This window comes from Chiloscyllium punctatum, chromosome 18 (genome assembly GCF_047496795.1).
Source record: "Chiloscyllium punctatum isolate Juve2018m chromosome 18, sChiPun1.3, whole genome shotgun sequence".
Lineage (NCBI taxonomy): Eukaryota > Metazoa > Chordata > Chondrichthyes > Orectolobiformes > Hemiscylliidae > Chiloscyllium > Chiloscyllium punctatum.
This window is the reverse complement of record NC_092756.1, coordinates 91,026,462-91,046,716: the sequence shown is the minus strand read 5'-3', so window position 1 is coordinate 91,046,716 and position 20,255 is coordinate 91,026,462. Positions and strand designations below refer to the sequence as shown.

General features: G+C 40.2%; 1 protein-coding gene across 7 annotated transcripts in view; it reads right to left on the bottom strand.

Moving 5' to 3' along the window:
* The window catches only part of pold1 (polymerase (DNA directed), delta 1, catalytic subunit), a 111,102-nt gene that overhangs the window by 78,152 nt on the left and 12,695 nt on the right, over positions 1–20,255 (bottom strand). For all 7 annotated transcript variants that reach the window (XM_072588742.1, XM_072588743.1, XM_072588741.1 and 4 more), the window contains 6 exons: positions 18,922–19,038; positions 12,832–12,972; positions 11,303–11,428; positions 8,247–8,415; positions 4,467–4,587; positions 247–376 (listed from right to left, as the gene is read on the bottom strand). In XM_072588742.1, coding sequence (XP_072444843.1) covers positions 247–376; positions 4,467–4,587; positions 8,247–8,415; positions 11,303–11,428; positions 12,832–12,972; positions 18,922–19,038 — 804 coding nt within the window. The remainder of the gene's footprint in view (positions 1–246; positions 377–4,466; positions 4,588–8,246; positions 8,416–11,302; positions 11,429–12,831; positions 12,973–18,921; positions 19,039–20,255) is intronic.

The window sequence follows — 20,255 nt, the reverse complement described above, 5'->3', positions numbered from 1 at the left end:
ACATCAGTACTCGAGAACGACTGATGCACTCGATAGTATGAAAGAAGGGAAGGAAATTCAGGGGAAAAAAAGCACATTTGAGAATATGTTAAAAATGGCATTTTTTTTCTTCCAATGGAATGAGTTTATTTTAGCACCTGGACGAACATACATGATGGTTTTCAGGCTGATCCCAATCTTTTAAATCATTTTAAATAAGCTTCTAAACAAAAACAAAAATGGTATGGTAGGTTTTATTAAACATACCCTTTCTGCCGGCACATTCTATGTCAAAGCTCAACACTCGAAGTGGAGGGATTTTCTGCCACTCTCCTTCAGCAGAGTGACTGATGAAATCCGTCCAGGCAACATCCACCTCAATTTGCGCCAGTGTTACCTGTGTGGTAATAGCAGAAATAAAAAAAGAAATACTCAACTTACAAATGCAATGCTCAATGAGCAAAATTTCCTTATAATATAATTTCAGGATTCAGGAGTCACTGGCAAAGCCAGTAATGACTACCCATGTTAAAGTACCACAAAGATATTGAAAGGCTGCTACCTTCTTAAGTCTTGGATTCAATTTTTAGTTCATACTGAGGGAACTGGTGGAGGGAAGTGTAATCTGTATGGTCAAGTGAGATTTGGTGTAAAGTTCTAGCATTTGATTCAGTGACAATGTAAGAACAGCAATTTATTTCTAAGTTCAGCTGATGCACACATGTGTGTGTCCTGGTGAGAGCCTCAAGGAGAACTTTCAAATTGATGTTCACATGCACTTGCTGCCCTTGTTCAAGTCAATGACAATCACAGATTTGACTGATGCCAACAAAGATACCTTAGTGCATTCAGTAAATAATACACACCACGACCAACATTCCCACTAAACTACAGCCACATTAGGGTCAGGATTTTTTTTAAAATTCATTCACAGCATGTGGGAGTCACTGGCCAGGCTAGCATTCATTGTCCACCCTCAACCCTAATTCAGAGTCAACCACATTACTATGGGTCTGGAGTCAAATGTAGGCCAAACCAGGTAAGGATGGCAGCTTCCTTTCCTAAATTACATTAGTGAACGAGATGGGTTTTTCATTACAATTAACAATGGTTTCATGGCCATCATTATACATTTAATTCCAGATTTTAATCACTGAATTTGAATTCAGTGAGATCCAAATATGACCTGGTTCTCCAGATTACTAGCCTAGTGATAAAACCATTACATCAGCACCTCCCCTTAATATTCCATAAAGTGATTTTTAACATTCCATGCAGGGGACAAATAGGTTGTCCGCCAATCTTGGAGACCACACAATGTGAGTAACGGGGAGAAATTCGAAGAAACATCAATTGCAGTCACTACAGATTACAACAGTCTTAGGTTCAATTTTTAGTTGATACTGAGGGAACTGGTGGCACCAGTTGGGGGCCTAACCTCTTTGGACTGTTGCTAAACCCAATGTTTCCAAGGTACCTCACAGCAGCACAACCAGAGTGATAGAGTCAAATAGCATAGAAACAGACCCTTCTGTCCAACTAATCCACGCCTGCCATGTTCCCAAACTAAATTAGCTACACTTGCCTGCATTTGGCCCATATCCCTCCAAACCTTCCTGTTCATGAATTATATAAAAGTCTTTTAAATGTTGTAATTACACGTACCAACCACTCCCTCTGGCAGTTTATTCCACACACAAACCACTCTGTAAAAACATTGCCCCTCATGCCCTTTTTAAAACCTTTTCCTCTCAACTTAAACATGTGTCTAGTTTTTTGAACTCACCCATGATAGGGAAAATATCCTTGCTATTCACCTTATCTATGCCCCTCATGATCTTATAAACCTCTAAAAGGACACCTCCTATATTCCAGTCTAAATATGCCTCAGCCTATCCTTATAACTCAAACACCACATTCCCAACAATCTTTTCTGAACCCTCTCTAACTTAATAATATCCTTTCTGCAGCAAGGCAGCCAGAACTACACAAAGTACTCCAGAAGAGGTCTCACCACCATTCTATTTAACATGACATCCCACCTTCTATACTCAAATGTCTCAACAAAAAGGCAAGCATGCTATATGCCTTCTTGACAACCCTGTCTGTGTGTAGCAAACCTCAAAGAATTACATACTTGAACTTCTAGGTCTCTGTTCTACAACAATAGCCAGAACCACTTACTGCATAAATCTTGACCTTGTTTGTTTTACCAAAATGCAATACCACACATTTATCCAAAGGTCTACCACTCTGCTCTCATTTTTTTTTGGTTACTTCTTCAAAAAACTCAATTAAGGTTGTCAGACACTACTTCCCTCGCACAAAACCCTCGTCAGTCCTTGCCTCTAAAAGTGCATACAAATCCTATCTTTCAGAATCACCAGCAACAATTTACCCACCACCAATGGTCGACTCACAGTTCCCAAGCTTTGCTTACAGCCTTTCTTAAATAAAGGCACAACATTAGAAACCCTCCAATCCTGTAGCATCACATCTGTGGTTACAGGTGGTACAAATACTTCTGCTAGGATCATTGCAGTTTCTTTCTTAACTTCCCACATCTTGGGATAAACTTGTTCAAGGCCTGAAGATTTATCTACGTTTATATTTTCTAAGACCTCCAGCACTTCCTGCAGAAAAAGTGACATCAAGGAAAAGGGTCAAGGGTGGAATTTGGAGCCTAGATTGTTACTGATCTGAGAAGTGAACATATATGAACAATAGGAGCAAACAGAATGGAAAACTGTTACATTCTACATAGTCAAGACAGCTTGCCATCAATGCTACACTTCCATTGATTTGCAACGGGCATAGGGTGGCTGATTCATTTAAATAATTTCTGACTTATCAGTTAAAAGTCACATCTTACAGTAACAGCTGAAGGCAAGATAAACTGGCTCTCTCCATGTTTTGACTGCAGACTGTGTTGGAAGAGATCAAACACTTTCACTATCTTGTTCACAATCCCAAATTATTCAGTTAGCAGAGATCCAATCACATGCCTGTTGGCAAACAAATGACTTTAAACATCAATGAATGATCACTAGTCCTTTGACCAATCAAGTTCTTGCTGTCACCAAAGCTCCATCTAAATAGACAACCCTTTTGCTCCAATTCATCTAGAGTCACTTAAATAATTGCTTGTTCAAGCAGCTCCTTGCATAATGCTTGTAATGAAGGTCAGGTTACTTTTTTGTGACGGGATGGGATGAAGGGTCTCTTTCTGCACTATTAATCTTCTATAGCACCAAGGTACAACGCGGGTGATAATTGTTGCCTCTTTTAACATTTCTGTCTTTGCAACACTGTCAGTCTTAATCCATAACAATCCACTTTTGACCAATGTCGAGGGGTGACCTTAAAGAGGCTTATAAAATCATTAGGGACACAGATATGGTGACTAGCCAAGGTTTTTTTTAACCTAGGATGGGAGAGTCCAAAACTAGAGGGAAAGATTTTAAAAGGATCTGAGGGGCAACCTTTTCACACAGAGGGTGCTGTGTGTATGGAATGAACTGCCAGAGGAAGTGTAAAGATGGATACAATTACAATATTTAAAAGGCATCTGGATGGGTACATGAATACAAAGAGTTGAGGGGGATATGGGCCAAATGTTGGCAAATAGGACTAGGTCACATTGGGATGTCTAGTCAGTGCAGACAAGTTGGATCAAAGGTCTATTTCTATGTTCCATGATTGTTCATTACCCATGAGTATGGTCAATCATTCATCAAATGAAGTTCCAGAGGAAAATTGGCACAAATAAATAGAAGAGTGAACACCTGTAGGAGGGGAAAAGTGGGAGAAGGACAAATAATGCACACCTCTCTTTGTCAACCATGCTTTTTGTTAAATAAGGACGAATTAAAAATTCTGAAAGCTATAAGAGAAAACAAACCAAAATGCAAAATACTGCTTTATAAATCAGAGTTCTTCTGAATATTGTTGAGCAGAAATATTTAATAAGCATCTGCCTATCATTTGGCATCACGCAAAAATTAGCGTGATGCCAAGTGATAGGCAGATGTTTATTAAGTCACATTCAAAACATGCTGCATTTCCAGAATATTTATGGTAGATGATAAGCATTATTCATCTTTCCAAGTTTGGCAAAGTAATATTCTAGATAGGGGGTGAGGTTATGACCATCAAGCCCTATCCTTCCAGGAATGACTGCACCTTGTAAGAAAAATACAAGCTTTTAAAAAAGATTATTTCCATCCCACACCCGTCTAAATATTCAATCTAATTAGCCTTTAGGAGAAAGTGAGAACTGGTGATGCTGGAGATCAGAGTTGAGTGTGTGTTGCTGGAAAAAGCACAGCAGGTCAGGTAGCATACAAGGAGCAGGAAAATTGACGTTTCCGTTCCTGATGAAGGGCTTATGCCCGAAACGTCGATTCTCCTGCTTCTCGGATGCTGCCTGACCTGCTGTGCTTTTCCAGCAACACACTCTCAACGAATTAGCCTTTAGATAAGCATACCTTTCTGGGATTGTCCCTTGTAGTAGTTGAGTTTCCTATTATTTGTTCTTCTCTTAACAAGTACTTTCCAGCCAGTAGTTCTATCCAATTGCAGCCAACCACATCACTGTCCACCATGAATCTACAAAAGTATTGCAGGGAGGGCAGAAAAGTGCAAGAGGTGATCACAAATTATACTCAACCTTTTTAATCTTCTGCACATCAGCAAACATGGAGTTCAGAACTGACCAAATTCTACCAAAAGCACCATCATGCCTGAAGAACACTAAGTACGGTCCCATTCAATTGCAGAAGATATGTTTGTATTCATGTCATTGGCCCACCAATGGTGGTAAAACCAAATGACACCAATATATCATTGGAATGTTGCATGCAATTCTGGCCTCCTTCCTATCAGAAAGATATTGTGAAACTTGAAAGGGTTCAGAAAAGATTTACAAGGATGTTGCCAGGATTGGAAGATTTGACCTATAGGGAGAGGTTGAATAGGCTATGGCTGTTTTCCCTGGAGTGTCAGAGGCTGAGGGGTGACCTCATATAGGTTTATAAAATCATGAGGAGTATGGATAGGATAAATAGACAATGTCTTTTCCCTGGGGTCGGGGAGTCCAGAACTAGACGGCATAGATTTAAGGTGAGAGGAGAAAGATATAAAAGAAACCTAAGAGGCAACCTTTTCACTCAGAGGGTGGTATGTGTATGGAATGAGCTGCCAGAGGAAGTGGTGGAGGCTGGTACAATTGCAACATTTAAAAGGCATCAGGATGGGTATATGAATCGAAAGGGTTTGGAGGGATATGGGGTGGGTGCTGGCAGGTGGGACTAGATTGGGTTGGGATATCTGGTCAGCATGGACGAGTTGGACCGAAGGATCAGTTTCCGTGCTGTACATTTCTATGACTCTGTCTCTTTCAAAAGACGGCTTGGTGCAGCATGCCTGAAGTTTCCTCTGCGCAACACCTCTGCAAAACTGATAAATAGACAATTTTAGGTGAGAACAAGGAACAGAAGATAGATGACAGCCAACATTTCTTTTAAGCTGCACTGCCACCTGCAAGCCCTGCTTTTGCCAATCCGCATTTCAACGCAGTGACCTCGCGCATACAGAAGTCACTGCCACTTACAGACTTCCATTAAAAAAAGGGGAACGGACAACACAACTGAATAGTCATTTTTTACTTCATTCAAGGATATGTAGGCATTAGAGTCATACAGCACTGAAACAGATGCTTCAATCCAACCAGTCCACATCAACCATGTTCCCAAACTAAACTCATCCCATTGGCCTGTGCTTGGCCCATATCCTTCCAAACTTCAACTATTCATGAACTTATCCAACTATCTTTTAAGACATTGTAACTGTACCTGCATCCACCATTCTCTCTGGCAGTTCATTCCACGCACAAGCCACTCTGTGTAAGAGAGTTGTCCCTTAGATCCCATTTAAGTCTTTTTCCTCTCACTTTAAAATTATGCCACATAGATTTGAATTCCTCCACCCGAGGGAAAAGACCCTAGTCATTCACTTCATCATGGTGCTATAAACCTCTATATAGGTCACTTCTCAACCTCCTACACTCCAGTGAAAGAAGTCCCACTCTATTTTAATATCTCAAGTCCTCCATTCCTGGCAAATATTTTCTGAATCCTCTCCAGTTTAATAACATCCTTCCTCTAGCAGGGTTACCAGAACTGCACACAATACGCCAGAAGAGGCTACCAACAACTTCCACAACCTCAGCATGACATCCCAAATCCTATAGTCAAAGGTCTAAGCAACGAAGGCAAGCATACGAAAGGCCTTAACCACCTTGTCTACCTGTGTTGCAAATTTCAAAGAATTATGTGCCCGAACCCCCCTAGGTGTCTCTGTTCTACAACACTACCCTGGACCTGCCATTAATTGTATATGTCTTGTACTTGGTTTCTATTACCAGAATGCAATACCTCACATTTACCCAAATTAAACTCCATCTGCCACTCCTCAGCCTATTGACCCAATTGATCAAGGTCTCTATACCAACAGGGGTTTATTGCCCCTTACTGTCCTGGAGAATTATGCCTTCTTAAATCAGAGGTCCATGCAATGTAGGAATATCCAGAGTCCTATTAGGAGTTCCAAGATTTTTATCCCAGCAATAGTGATGCAATGGCAATTTAGCTCCAAGTCAGGGTGGTGGATGATTTGAAGGGGAAATTTGCAGGTATCATGGAATCCATATCCTGCAGGTAGAGAGCATTTGGTCCATCAAGTGTGCATAGACCCTCTGAAGAGCATCTCTGCCTCGTCCTGTAATCGCCACCCCCATTACCATACTAACCCACCCAGTCCACAAATAAGTGATCACTAGCAACTTAGCATGTGCAATCCACCTAACCTGTACATCTTTGGGTGTATGCTGGCATCCTTCTTCCAAATGGTAAACATCAGATTCAGAAGGCGTTCTCCAAAGAATCTTACTGCATCTCTACAGTGCTGCTTGAAGACGATATATATTGCCACCACTGTGGTTTGATGGTGAAGGCAGTTCATGATGGTGGGAGGGTTACTTTGTTTTGGACAGTGTCCAACCTCTGCGATGTTGTTGGAGCTGCATGCATCCAGATGAGTGCAGCATATTCCATCACATTCTTGGTAGGTGCCTTGTCAATGGTGGACAGAGTCTAGGATTAAGTTACTCACCACTGAATTCCTAGATTCTATCTGGCTGTAGTAGCCACAGTATGTATATGGCTGTTTCAGTTCTTTTCTGATCAATGGTAATCTCAAGGGATTCAACAATTCATACGGTGTTGAGCATCAAGGAGTGATCTCTTGCTGGAGATGATCATTGCATACCACCTGTGCAATGCCAATACTACTTTACATATATTGTACTTCAAGGCAGGGCAATCACCCAACTGAATAGGACAAAGAAGCCAGCAAATTAAACGTTGCGCAAAGTTGATACCAACAGAGGTTTGTTGTTGAGAAAATAGAGAATTAATGAGATAAGAAAAACTTCTTGAAGTACCTGAGGTAGTCAGCATTACACTATGGGTGTGCATATATAATCAATTATGGTCAGGGCACATGGTTAGCACTGTTTAAAAATGTAAGCAGTTGACTACGCTAAGCACAGATAGTATAAACAGTAGTGACTGCACCCACTTTGTCACCTGAGCCATTCTGAAGCTCACAGACAGCCCCAATGTCAAAAACAAAATTACAAACAATAAAACAAAGCACATTTCAAACAGGTTTAGATTATTACCTTTCCACCCCCAAAAGTACAGAGGTGGTGACTACTCGTTCCTTTGCCATTGTTTAATTGCTAACATCGTCGCCAGGATTAGGCAGCTGTAGATTCCAGTCCCAATCCAGAGACATGAACATATATGTCTATGCTCACACTGTTGTATGAGAGAGCACTATCCTGTCAGAGGTGGTGTCTTTCAGTTCAACCATTTAACCAAAGCGCATGTACTCTCTCAGGTGACCATAAAAGATTCAAAAGCACTACTCAAAGAGAAGGGGAGGTTTCCCTAATGTCTTGGTCAATATTTATTTTTCAACCAACAACACCCTCCCCAAAAAACCTGTTTTTTTCTCACAACTGCTTGACAGAGGTTGCTATATGCAAATTGCTTGCCATGTTTCATAAATTACAGCATTCACTACATTGCAGAAGTGGTTCATCAGTTGTGCTCACTTTCAGACGCCTTGAGGTTGTGAAAGAAGGTACATAAATGCAAGCCTTTTGTTATACAATTGTTTGAACACAAAGGAACAGCAAGTACCTGATTTCAAAGTCTATGTTGGCCTCATATGACTGATAATTACTCATTGGAGTTGAACCAAAGCGGAATCCTTGCTCCAGCAGGCGCTTAGCAGGAGCAATTAAACGAGGTAGCGCCATCGTAATCTTCAGAAACGGTGTCTTAGTATTTCCTCCATAACCATACATATCTGTAATTATACATCATTAACCTGCTGAAAGCATAACTTTAGGAAATTGAAACAACAATTTTCTCATTGCCTCTCCTTAATATGGTTAACCCTGCTTTGGAAATGGCAGGTATCTTGTCCAAGTTGACTCTCTTCCATGTAAATCCAGACAGTATGACTGCATAGGAGAGGAGTGTGGTCTGTTGTCTGGACAGTCAAAGACACTCTTACCAGCAGCCTCAAGGAATTTGATTGGGAATCAAAAACTTGCCCTTGTCCTATCCCAGGAGTGTTCAGGTCAATTGTGACACAGTTATTGTAGCCCTCGCTTATATCAAACAATGGACAGGGTTGATCTAATTTCAGGGAACCTTACATAGGAGCAGTTTGAATAGTGATGAGAAATAATAATGGCAAATCATTTGTGGGAGTGGTGCACACACCCTCCAACTGTAACCAGATGATAGGATGGGCTATCAAGGAAAAAAAAAATTGGATCTTGACAGCCAGGAAAAATGATAATCATGGGAATTTTAAAATCCATTTAATTTGGAAAAATTAAATGAGCAAAAGTAGCCAAGATGAGGTGGGCACAGAATATTTTTTAGATAGTTCCTTAGAACAATACTTTCTACAGCCAAACAGCATGCAAGTTATACTAGATTTGGTATTTTACAACAGGATAGGAATAATTAACAACCTCAGTGATGGTGTCCCAAGGTAGTATCAATCATAGTGTAAATTGAATTTTACATTCAGTTTGAGGAAGAAAAGATAGAGTCCAAGACGAGTATTTTAATGAAGAGCAATTATGAGGACATGAAAGCAAAGCTAACAAAAGCAAATCAGCAAGTGAGGTTAAGGGATAGAACTCAGACACTATGGCAGATACTTAAAGCGATATTTCAGAATGCACAGGGTACATTTTAATGAGAAAGAGAAATTCCAAGGTACAGCCCACCATCCATTGTTAGCTTAAAAAAAAGTGTATTAAACTTATAATTATGCAAAGACAGTTGGCAAGTCAGAAAATTGTACAGAATGTAAAGAACAGCTAAGAATGAGGGAAAAATTAAAGGCTGAGAGAAAATCAACAAAAAATATTAAAACAGTTAAGTTTTTACAGATATTTAAAATACAAAATAGTCAGCCCTATTAAATTAGCCTGGGGAAATAAGGAAATGGTGTATGAATTGAACAGGTATTTTGCATTGGAATAAAACAACATCACAGAAAAAGCTATCAACCTAGAGGGAGGGGGTAAAATATTAAAATTGCCAGGGAGATGGTACCGAAGCTACAGGCTGACAAACCCCCAATCCTGTTGGGAATTCAGTCTGGGGTATTAAAATTGACTAGTGAAATAGTTAATGTGTATATTTTAATTTTCCAAACTTGCCTAGATTTATGAAAGATTCCATTAGATTTAAAAGTAGCAAACATGACTCATGTATTCAAAAAGGGAAGACAACAAAACAAGAAACTATAGGCCAGTTACCTTATCATCTGACATTGGGAAAATGCCAGACGGTATTACAGTATGACATTATAGTTGGGCACTTAGAAAGATTGTCATGCAGTCAACATAGCTTTGTGAGAGTGAAATCATGTTTAACTAATTTATTGGAGTTCTCGGAGGAAGTAACATACACTGTGGATGAAGGGAACCAGGGAATGCACTGTACCTCAATTTCCAGAAAGCATCCGATTCAGTATCACATCAAAAGCTATGGCAGAAAACAAAAACTCATGGTATGGCAGAAGCTTGTTTAGCTTAAAGCAAACAGAGTTGGCGTAAATTGATTATCTTTTGGGTGCCAAGATGCTGAGTAGTGTATAATGATGATCAGTGTTGGGGTCTCAGCTATTAGAATTTACATAAATGACTTGGATGAAAGAACAGAAGGCACAGTTGCTAAATTTGCTGACAACACAAAGATAGGTAGGCAAGTGAGTTGTGAAGTGGGCATAAGGAGGCTACAAATATAGAAAGAAAGGTCTGGCAAATGCACACATTTTCAGAAAATGTGAAGTCTATTTAGCAGGAAGACTAAGAAAGAAGCATATTATCTAAATGGTGAGAGATTGCAAATGGATCAGTGTGTCCTAGTGTGAGAGTCACTGCTTAATGAAATAAGAATTGAATACACAAGTAGGAGGTTATGCTTCAGTTTTACAGGAGCATGTGAGAGATCAGTAGAGTACAATATTGATCTCCTTACTTAGAAATGACATGGCACTAAAAGCAGTGGAGAGGAGGCTTACAAAATTAAAATTTGAAACGAACAGGTTATCTCATGAGGAAAAATTGCACAGACTAGGCTTGTATCTGCTAGAGTTCAGAACAGTGAAAAGCAACTTGATTGAAACAGACCAGGTCATGAGTGGTCTTGACAGAAAGCATTTGGAATATGTTCCAAAATAAGGAGTCACCCATTAACAATAGGAAGAATTATTTTCTCAGACAGTCCTTTAGTCATTGGAACACTCTTCCTGAAAAGGAGGTGGATGCACAGTATTTGAATATTTGTAAAGCAGACATGGATAGTTTCTTGACCAACAATAAGGTGAAAGATTATCAGGGAGAGGCAGGAGTATAGAATAATAAGATCAACCATGATTTCACTGAATAGCAGACTTGAGGGACCAAGTGGGTTTTGACTGCTCCTAATTCAAATGTTCAAATCTCTTGCTAGAATCTTCTTCCCTGGAAACTAAAGTATCTTAACTTCCTATTCCAGCAACAACTTAAAGGCTCTTAAAGAGCTTCTGATTTGCCTCATAATCTCTCCTACTACTTTCAACTATTATGGCATTTCTCAACGTAAACATTGGCCTTTGTTCTGGTTCCCCTGTCATTATACGGAAGAGAACTGCAGGGAGCCACACTATTGAATTCAGTACTTACTCTCCTTCATACAGATATCAACTGCCAAGACTGCTTGAGAAATGTTGTCCTTATTTGATCTCATGTCCTTAATCACAATTGTGTTCAATTCCCGTTGAAAATCATGGAGGTGTTCTGAACCGAATCCTGTTAGAGAAATTGTATTCCTTGGTTACTAAAACAAAACAGTCTCACAGATGTAGCAAGAAGTTCTAGAGCTGTTAGGCATATCACCACAAGAGGTCACGACCACTTTTTAATCAAAAAGGCGCTGCAAATTTGTGTCAGGGTAGAGTGCAGTCTTTGTAACTGTGCCACTGAACATTCAGGTTAAAAAAAACTTGCGTAAGTCTCAACCATGTCAATGTTAGAGTCTTTCCCATGTAATTGGCTGCAGTTTTCCCAATGATTAACACAAAGTCACACAGGCTCTCAATGTCTTTGGAGGTTTTCTCCGAAAGTGCCACATTCTCAGAGTAAAAAGAGATGGACAATAATTTGTCTTTACTAGCTTCATGGGAATGGAATGACAGAAACAGATTCTGTAACAGTTTCAATAAATACTGGAGTAAAAAAAATTGTAGAGGCATGTGGAAAAAATGGTGAGTGCAACTTGATGGGGCTACTCTTCAAAAGTACCAGGGCAGATTCAATGGGCCAAATGGCCTCCTTCAATGCTGTATTATTGTACAGACACTCCTTTTTAAGTTAACCTCCCAGGCCAACACAATGCAACATGAGGAACAGAGGTCCAAACTGAAAAGGACAACAAAAGAAAACTCTAGAATTCTACTAAATTAACCTGGAATACAAACACAAATGACAAGTGCTTGTGGGACTGTCACAGTGTCCCATTTTCCTCTGCCCCAAGGTTTCATTAGATCTGTGTCCCCTAGAATTAAAGAAACTGACAGGCTCAGTGACACAAAATTCTTAAGAGGCTCAACACGGTACATGTTAAGTTTGGTTGGAGTCTAGAATCAGGATCATAATCTCAGAATAAGAGATCAGCTAATTAGGGCTGAGATGAAGAGAAATTTCTTCACTCAAAAATCATAAACCTTTGCAATTTTCCACCACACAGATTGATGGATTCTCAGCCATTCAGTAACTCAAGACAGATATCATATTTTTAAAAGCATTAAAGGAATCAAGGGGTATCCAGATGATGAAATCTGGTCTTTCAGATTAAAAAAGTCAACCTCAAAGGATTGAAAAGCCAACTTTTGGCCCTATTTATGTTCTCATTAGAAGCTGAATAAAACAAAATCTATAACAGAGAAAGAAAATAGGCAATCTCACCAAGCAAAACAAAAAGATAACTTATTTGGGAAATTTAATAGATTTATACTGGTAGCATTCTGAGCTCAGGGTTAAAAATGTATTGCAAGGACAATCAGAATGAACATTATATAGTAGCTCATGTCATAACTGAATGGGCAGTACTTGGTGTGGAAAAGAGTAAACTAAAATGGAATGAGCGCAGCACCATCACCCATCTTGATAAAAGATAAACCAGCCCCAGTATGTAAGAGTTTGCAAAATCTCACCAGGTGGTGCCTTAACATAGAAGTAGGGCATGAATCCATGCACGTGGCAGCAGACACTATTCCCTTCCATCGTAATTCCAAACATACGAGTAACAGGAACTGGTCCCTGTTTACTCCCAGGCATTCCAGCAACATGAGAACCTTCAAGAAAAATGGAACTGTTATTAACAGGTTTTTTCCTTTATTCTTTATTAGGATGAGTGTGTCACTGGCAAAGCCAGCAATTGTTCTTCTCTCACAGCCTTTGCCCTGACTGGTTTGCTGGGACACTTCACAGAGTAGTTAAGAGTCATTAACATTGCTGCAGGTCTTGAGTAATGCATGGGGAAGACCAGATAAGGATGATCCATTAAAGGATGAAAATAGCCAGATGCATTTTTAGAACAATTGATGATAATTTCATGGTCACCATCCCTGGTACCAGCACTTTTCTTTTCAATATTGAAATTGAATTTAAACTCCACAAACTGCCGTGGGATTTGAACCTAACTTCTTAGGACATTAGCCTCGACCACTAGATAAGGCAAATCAGGGCAGGACTTAAACACTTAATGGTAAGGTCCTGGGGAGTGCTGCTGAACAAAGAGCTTGGAGTGCAGGTTCATAGTCACTTGGAAGTGGAGTGGCAGGTAGGTAGGATAGCGAAGGTGGTGTTTGGTCTGCTTTCCTTTAATGGCCAACGCATCGAATAAAGGAATTGGGAGGTCATATTGCGGCTGTTCAGGGCATTGGTTAGGCTACTGTTGGAAAACTGTGCGCAATTCTGGTCTCCTTATCAGAAGGATGTTGCGAAACTTGAAAGGGTCCAGAAAGGATTTACAAGGATGTTGCCAGAGTTGGAAGGTTTGAGCTATAGGGAGAGATTGAATAGGCTGGGGCTGTTTTCCCTGGAGGGTCGGAGGCTGAGGGGTGACCTTATAGAGGTTTATAAAATCACAGAGGGTATGGGATAGGGTCCATAGACAAGGTCCTTTCCCTGGGGTTGGGGAGTCCAGAACGAGAGGGCATAGGTTTACAGTGAGAGGGGAAAGATTTCAAAGGGATGTAAGGGACAACTTTTTCATGCAAAGAGTGGTGCCCCAGAGGAAGTGGTGGAGGCTGTAACAATTATATTTCAAGGCATCTGGATGTGTATATGAATAAGAAGGGTTTAAGAGGGATGTGGGCCAGGTGCTAACAAATGGGACTAGATGAATTTAGGATATCTTGTCGGAATGAACAAGATGGACCGAAGGGTCTGTTTCCATGCTGTGCATCTCTATGACTATGTCAAGTTACCAAAACATTACATTCTTCCCCCTAAGGTCAGCTTATTTGCTGCTTTGGGAAGCTTGTTGCTAACAAATTGGCATCTAAGTTTCCAGCATTATAACAGCGACTATCCTCCAAAAATATTTCATTGGCTGCACAATGGTCACAAAAGGCACAAAGAGATTTAAAGTTTTTTTTAACCTCATACAAAATGTAAGGTAAGGAAGAAAAGCAGAATGGTTGAAACCAACAGGGTAGAGGAGAGTTACACTGAGGATGAGGTTACGAGTTGGGATGTCATGTTGAGATTGCATGGGATGTTGGCGAGCCTCTTCGAGTCATAGAGATGTACAGCACAGAAACTCATCCATGCCGACCAGATATCCCAACTTAATCTTGTCCCACCTGCCAGCAACCCACCCATATCCCTTCAAACCCTTCCTATTCATATTCCCATCCAAATGCCTTTTCAATGTTGCAACTGTACCAGCTCATTCCATACATGCACCACTCGGTTTCTTTTATATCTTTCCCCTCTCACCTAAACCTATGCCCTCTGGTTCTGGACTCCCACACCCCAGGGAAAAGACCTTGTCTATTTATCCTACCCATCATGATCTTACAACCTCAATAAGGTCACCCCTCAGCCTCCAACACTCCAGAATAAACAAACCCAGCCTATTCAACCTCTCCCTATAGGTCCCAAATCCTCTAATCCTAGCAACTTCCTTGTAAATTTTTTCCGAACCCTTCCAAGTTTCACAACATCCTTCCAATGGGAAGGAGACCAGAAACGCATGCAATATTCCAAAAGTGGCCTAACCAATGTCCTGAAAAGCCACAACATGACCTCCCAACTCCTGTACTCAATGCTCTGACGAATTTTTAAAAAGCATACCAAACCCCTTCTTCACTATCCTATCTACCTGCAACTCTACTTTCAAGGAGCTATGAACCTGCATTCCAAGGTCTCTTTGTTCAGCAGCACTCCTGAGATCCTTATCATTAAGTGTATAAGTCCTGCTAAGATTTGCTTTCCCAAAATGCAGTACCTCACATTTATTTAAATTAAACCCCATCTGATACTCCTCAGCCCACTGGCTCATCTGATCAAGATCCCACTGTAATCTGAGGTAACCTTCTTCACTAACCACTACATCTCCAATTTTGGTGTTATCTGCAAAATTACTAATTGTACCTCTTATGCTCACATCCAAATCATTAAATAAATGATCCAGCACCAATCCTTGTGGCACTCCACTAGTCATAGGCCTCCAGTCTGAAAAACAACCCTCCACCACCTCTCTGTCTTCTACCTTTGAACCAGTTCTGTATCCAAATGGTTAGTTCTCCCTGCAGTCTGAGAGATCTAACCTTGCTAAACAGTCTCCCATGGGGAACTTTGTTGAATGCCTTACTGAACTGAACTCCACATAGATCATGTCCACCACTCTGCCCTCATCAATCCTCTTATTCACTTCTTCAAAAAAAACTCAATCAAGTTTGTGAGACATGATTTCCCATGCACAAAGTCATGTTGACTACCCCTAATCAGTCTTGCCTTTCCAAATAAATGTAAATCCTGTCCCTCAGGATTCCCTCCAACAACTTGCCCACCACCGACCTCAGGGTGACAGGTCTATAGTTCCCTAGCTTGTCCTTAATACCTTTTTAAAATAGTGGCACCATGTTAGCCAACCTCCAGTCTTCTAGCACCTCACCTGTGACTATTGACAATACAAATATCTCAGCAAGGGGCTCAGCACTCACTTCCCTAGCTTCCCACAGAATTCTAAGGTACACCTGATCAGTTTCTGGAGAACTGTGTACAGTTCTTGTTATGCTGTTGAGGGAATGGTATCATTAAGCCAGAGAGGGTTCAGAAAAGATTTACCAGAACAAAGGTTTATAAAATCATGAGGGGTATAGATAAGATGAATTGTAGGAGTCATTTCCCTCAGGTGAGGCATTACAAGACTAGGAGACATATTTTTAAGGCGAGAGGAGAAAAATTTTAATGAGACATGAGGGCAATTTTTTTTACACAAAGACTGGTTCATGTGTGGAACGAACTTCCAGAGGAATTGGTGGATGTGGTACAGTTACAATGCTTAAAAGACATTTACAGAAGTCAAACATGCATATGTTTTGAGACCAATGAGTATGTGGCTTGTGTTTAATGAGAAGACGACTTCCAAATTCCTTAGCCAGATGGTCTGTGTCATAGAGTGTTAAAGGCAACACACCAGGGAGAGCACCAATTGGAACAAAGACAGAGTTGGGACAGATAGGCTGGAACCAATGTTTGGTTGGAAAAACAGTAGCTGAACAATGAGCTACCAAATAGATTGTTTTGGGCAGTTCAAAGTATATTCCCTCAAAAGGGAAAGTTGGCACAAATAAATCCTTAACCTGTTAGATGACAAAGCAAATAGAAATAAAGTTGAAGAAGAAAACATGTGCTGGTGACAGGTGCTGGCTAGTAAGTACAATTAAGAACTAAGCTGAATACAGAAGGTGCAGGTGGGAGGTGAAAATGCAAATCAGAGAAGAAAAGAGGGATTGTGAAAAATGACTGGTAGCTAACAGCTAAAGGGAAATCCCAAAGCTTTCTAAAAGCAAACCAATAATAAACGGGTGGGAAAATGAGGAGTTGGACTCTTTATGGACCAAAAAAGATTAATCAATGACAGCAAGAGACATGGCTAAGATGTTGAATGAGTGCATTGCATTTGTCTTTACCAATGAGACAGAGGAGGAAACTCTGTCACTAGGAAAGCTTAAAATTGATAAATTGCAGGCATGAATGAACTGTTGGCACTTTAAAGTTGATAAGACACTGGGACCAGATGAGATGCATCCAAGAATATCAAAGAAAGTCAGTATGGAAATTGCAGATGCACTGTCAATAATCTTTCAAATTTCCCTAGATTACAGGGTCGTGCTGAAGGATGACAGAATTACAAAATATTACACCTTTGTTCAAAAAAAGTTACAAGGATAGGCCCAGCAATTACAGACCAGTCATTTTAACTTCAGTGGTGGGGAAATGGCAAGAAACCATTATTCGGGAAAAACTAGCAGCCTGATGAAAAACGTGACATAATTTGGAACAGCCAGCATGGATTTAAGAGAAAATGATACCTCATTAACTTGGAGGAGATATTTGAAGAGGTAATAAAGAAATTTGGAAATATATCGCCATTCCTTCACTGTTACTGGGCCAGAATCCTGGAATTTCCTCCCTAACAGCATTGTGGGTCAACCCACAGTAGGTGGACTGCAGTGGTTCAAGAAGGAAGCTCACGACATCCTTCTCAACGGCAACTAGGGACAGGCAATAAATGCCAGCCAGTGACACCCCACATCCCACAAATGAATAAAAAAATTGACATTAGATACATGTTGTAGGTAGTTTCAATTAAGGCCTTCAAGACGGCATTGTTTATATATCATCTAATGTGCAGGGTTACAGGGATAAGGCAGGAGTGTGGCAATAAATGAAAATGCTTGAGAACCAGTGCAAAAATGATAAGTCACATGTCTCCTTGTGAACTGCAACAGTTCTGTTGCCTGGAGATAAAGAGGCAACAAAACCCACAGAAGGATGAGAGTCACATTCAGAAGGAACACATACAAAAATGCTAACAGATTCAAAGAACAGCATGCAGAATATGCAGAATAGGCTGTATATGCACAGAAATTACACATTTTCTAAATGCTGTAATGGAGGAAGCAGAGCAGCCAATTTGTACATAATTTGGAGATGCTGGTGTTGGACTGGGGTGTACAAATTTAAAAATCACACTACCCCACAACCACCTGATGAAGGAGCAGCACTTCAAAAGCTAGTGCTTCCTATTAAATCTGTTGGACTATAACCTGATGTTGCGCAATTTTTAAATTTGTACATAGCAAGCATCTACAAACACCATCGACAGATGATTTCCTAAATTATGATATTAAATTGCATAGAGATGGCCACCCAAAGATATTAGATTAGATTACTTAGATTACTTAGTGTGGAAACAGGCCCTTCGGCCCAACAAATCCACACCGACCCGCCGAAGCGTAACCCACCCAGACCTATTCCCCTACATTTACCCCGTTACCTAACACTACGGGCAATTTAGCATGGCCAATTCACCTAACCTGCACGTTTTTGGATTGCGGGAGGAAACCAGAGCACCCAGAGGAAACTCACGCAGACATGGGGAGAATGTGCAAACTCCACACAGAGAGTTGCCTGAGGCAGGAATTGAACCCGGGTCTCTGGCGCTGTGAGGCAGCAGTGCTAACCACTGTGCCACAGTGCCGCCCGTGGTCTGCTAAATTAATGAGAGAGAATACTACTACACTAAGAAAAAATATTTTTCAGACATCTAGTAAATCATCACAAATATGCTGGGATTAAAAGGACAACAGAAGTGCAGGATGAACTTGGATGCTTAGTCAGCCAACTTGAAATATTATAGGGTTAAGCTTGACAGACCAAATAACCTTTTTTCCTCAACTTTTTCTGATGGTTACAAAAGAACCATCTATGATTAAACTTGAGGCCACTCAACCCATTGTACTCATTCCATCACTCAATTAAACTGTGTTATCTGCGTCCCAGCTCCTTCACCCCGTTAAACTTTCTCCAAAAAACAGATTCTGTAACACAACCTTGTCTGACAATTACCCACCCATCTCAGTTTTAAAATGTTCACTTAACCACTTGGCCTCAAAAGCTTTTGGGTAAAATTTTGATACTTTGTCACAAAGTTCAATAGTGGTAGTGGTGGTCTGCTGCCAACATAATCCTAATCTTCACCAATTCTCAGTCCCACCACTTACCTACATAGTACTCCAGCTCCACCTGCTGGAAGGCGATATTATCTACCTGTGGGTCAATTTTGGGTACAGGGGGACGCTGCCACTTGTTGTTCGTAACCTTGGAAGAAAACAAATTTCCTGAAAGGGGGAAAAAAAAGAGACACCTTTTAGCATGATAGATGATCCACAATTAAACAATTTGTACTCAGCCACCAGATAAGCAAAATAACCAAAATACAGGGCACAGTTTAAAAGAAATTTATCCATTTTATTCCCCCTAGTGTTGTATAAATTTCACTGGAGAACACTGGCAACCAGCTCAAATTCATCTGCCACAATTTGTGACCTTAAACAATTTTCAATCTTTCAATTTTCTTCCCTCTTCTTTGAAGGTACCACTTACGCACTCAGGGTCGAAACCACTTTTGATACCTTGCCCAAGTGATTATTTTTCAGATATAAGCCCTTATATTGAATTACAATGAACTATCAGATCACAAAGGCTAACATAATTAACCCTGAATCCTTTCATCATACCATTCAGTGTCTGCCTTTAACAACATTCAGTCGCAGGAAAAAGGAAAGCCTGACCAATTTATTGTTACTTCTGGCCCAAAGAGTGAACCAGCTGAATTCTGCAGTCCGCCCCACAGATCTGAACTCAAGTGGCACTGGAAGCTATTTGTATTCATGCATTATCCTCTCGACCGGTCAAGAGGACAACCTGCCTGAGAGGGACTGAAGATGCGTTTATCTTCTGAGTGTAGAAGATTGATATTAATTATAACAAAGCCCACAGTAAAATGAGTCATTAAAGCTGCAGTGAAAAATTATTTTAGGGTTATATTTTTAGATTTATTCTGAAAGAAATAATTTGGAAAAAAACACTTTTTAAATCGGGGGGGATGGTTTCTTTATACAAAGCATATTTACATGACTGCAATATATAAACTGAGGTTAAAGGTGCTTAAAATACTGATGCCTAGTGACCAAAGTTGTTTCGCAAGCATCAAAAAATAATTAAGTCATTTGATGGCTTAGCTTGTTAAACTATAAATCTCACATCCACTTTTTTGGAACTCTCTGACCTAGGATGCTGAGCAAAATTTTCTGTCAAAAATCCTTTCTTCTGGTTGCGAACTACACAACAATAGAGATGGAAATACATTAGGACAGTCAAACTTCGAGCTAAAAGCAGATGGATCAGGCTTTTACCTAGAATCAAACGATTCAGATCCAGGTGAGTTTCATTGAAGTTGAACACAAGAATCCACTAGTCAAGTGTAATGTAGCACACTTTCCAATTTGCACCATTAAACAGATGCAAGTCCTGTAGTTTAAACTTTGTTGGTCAT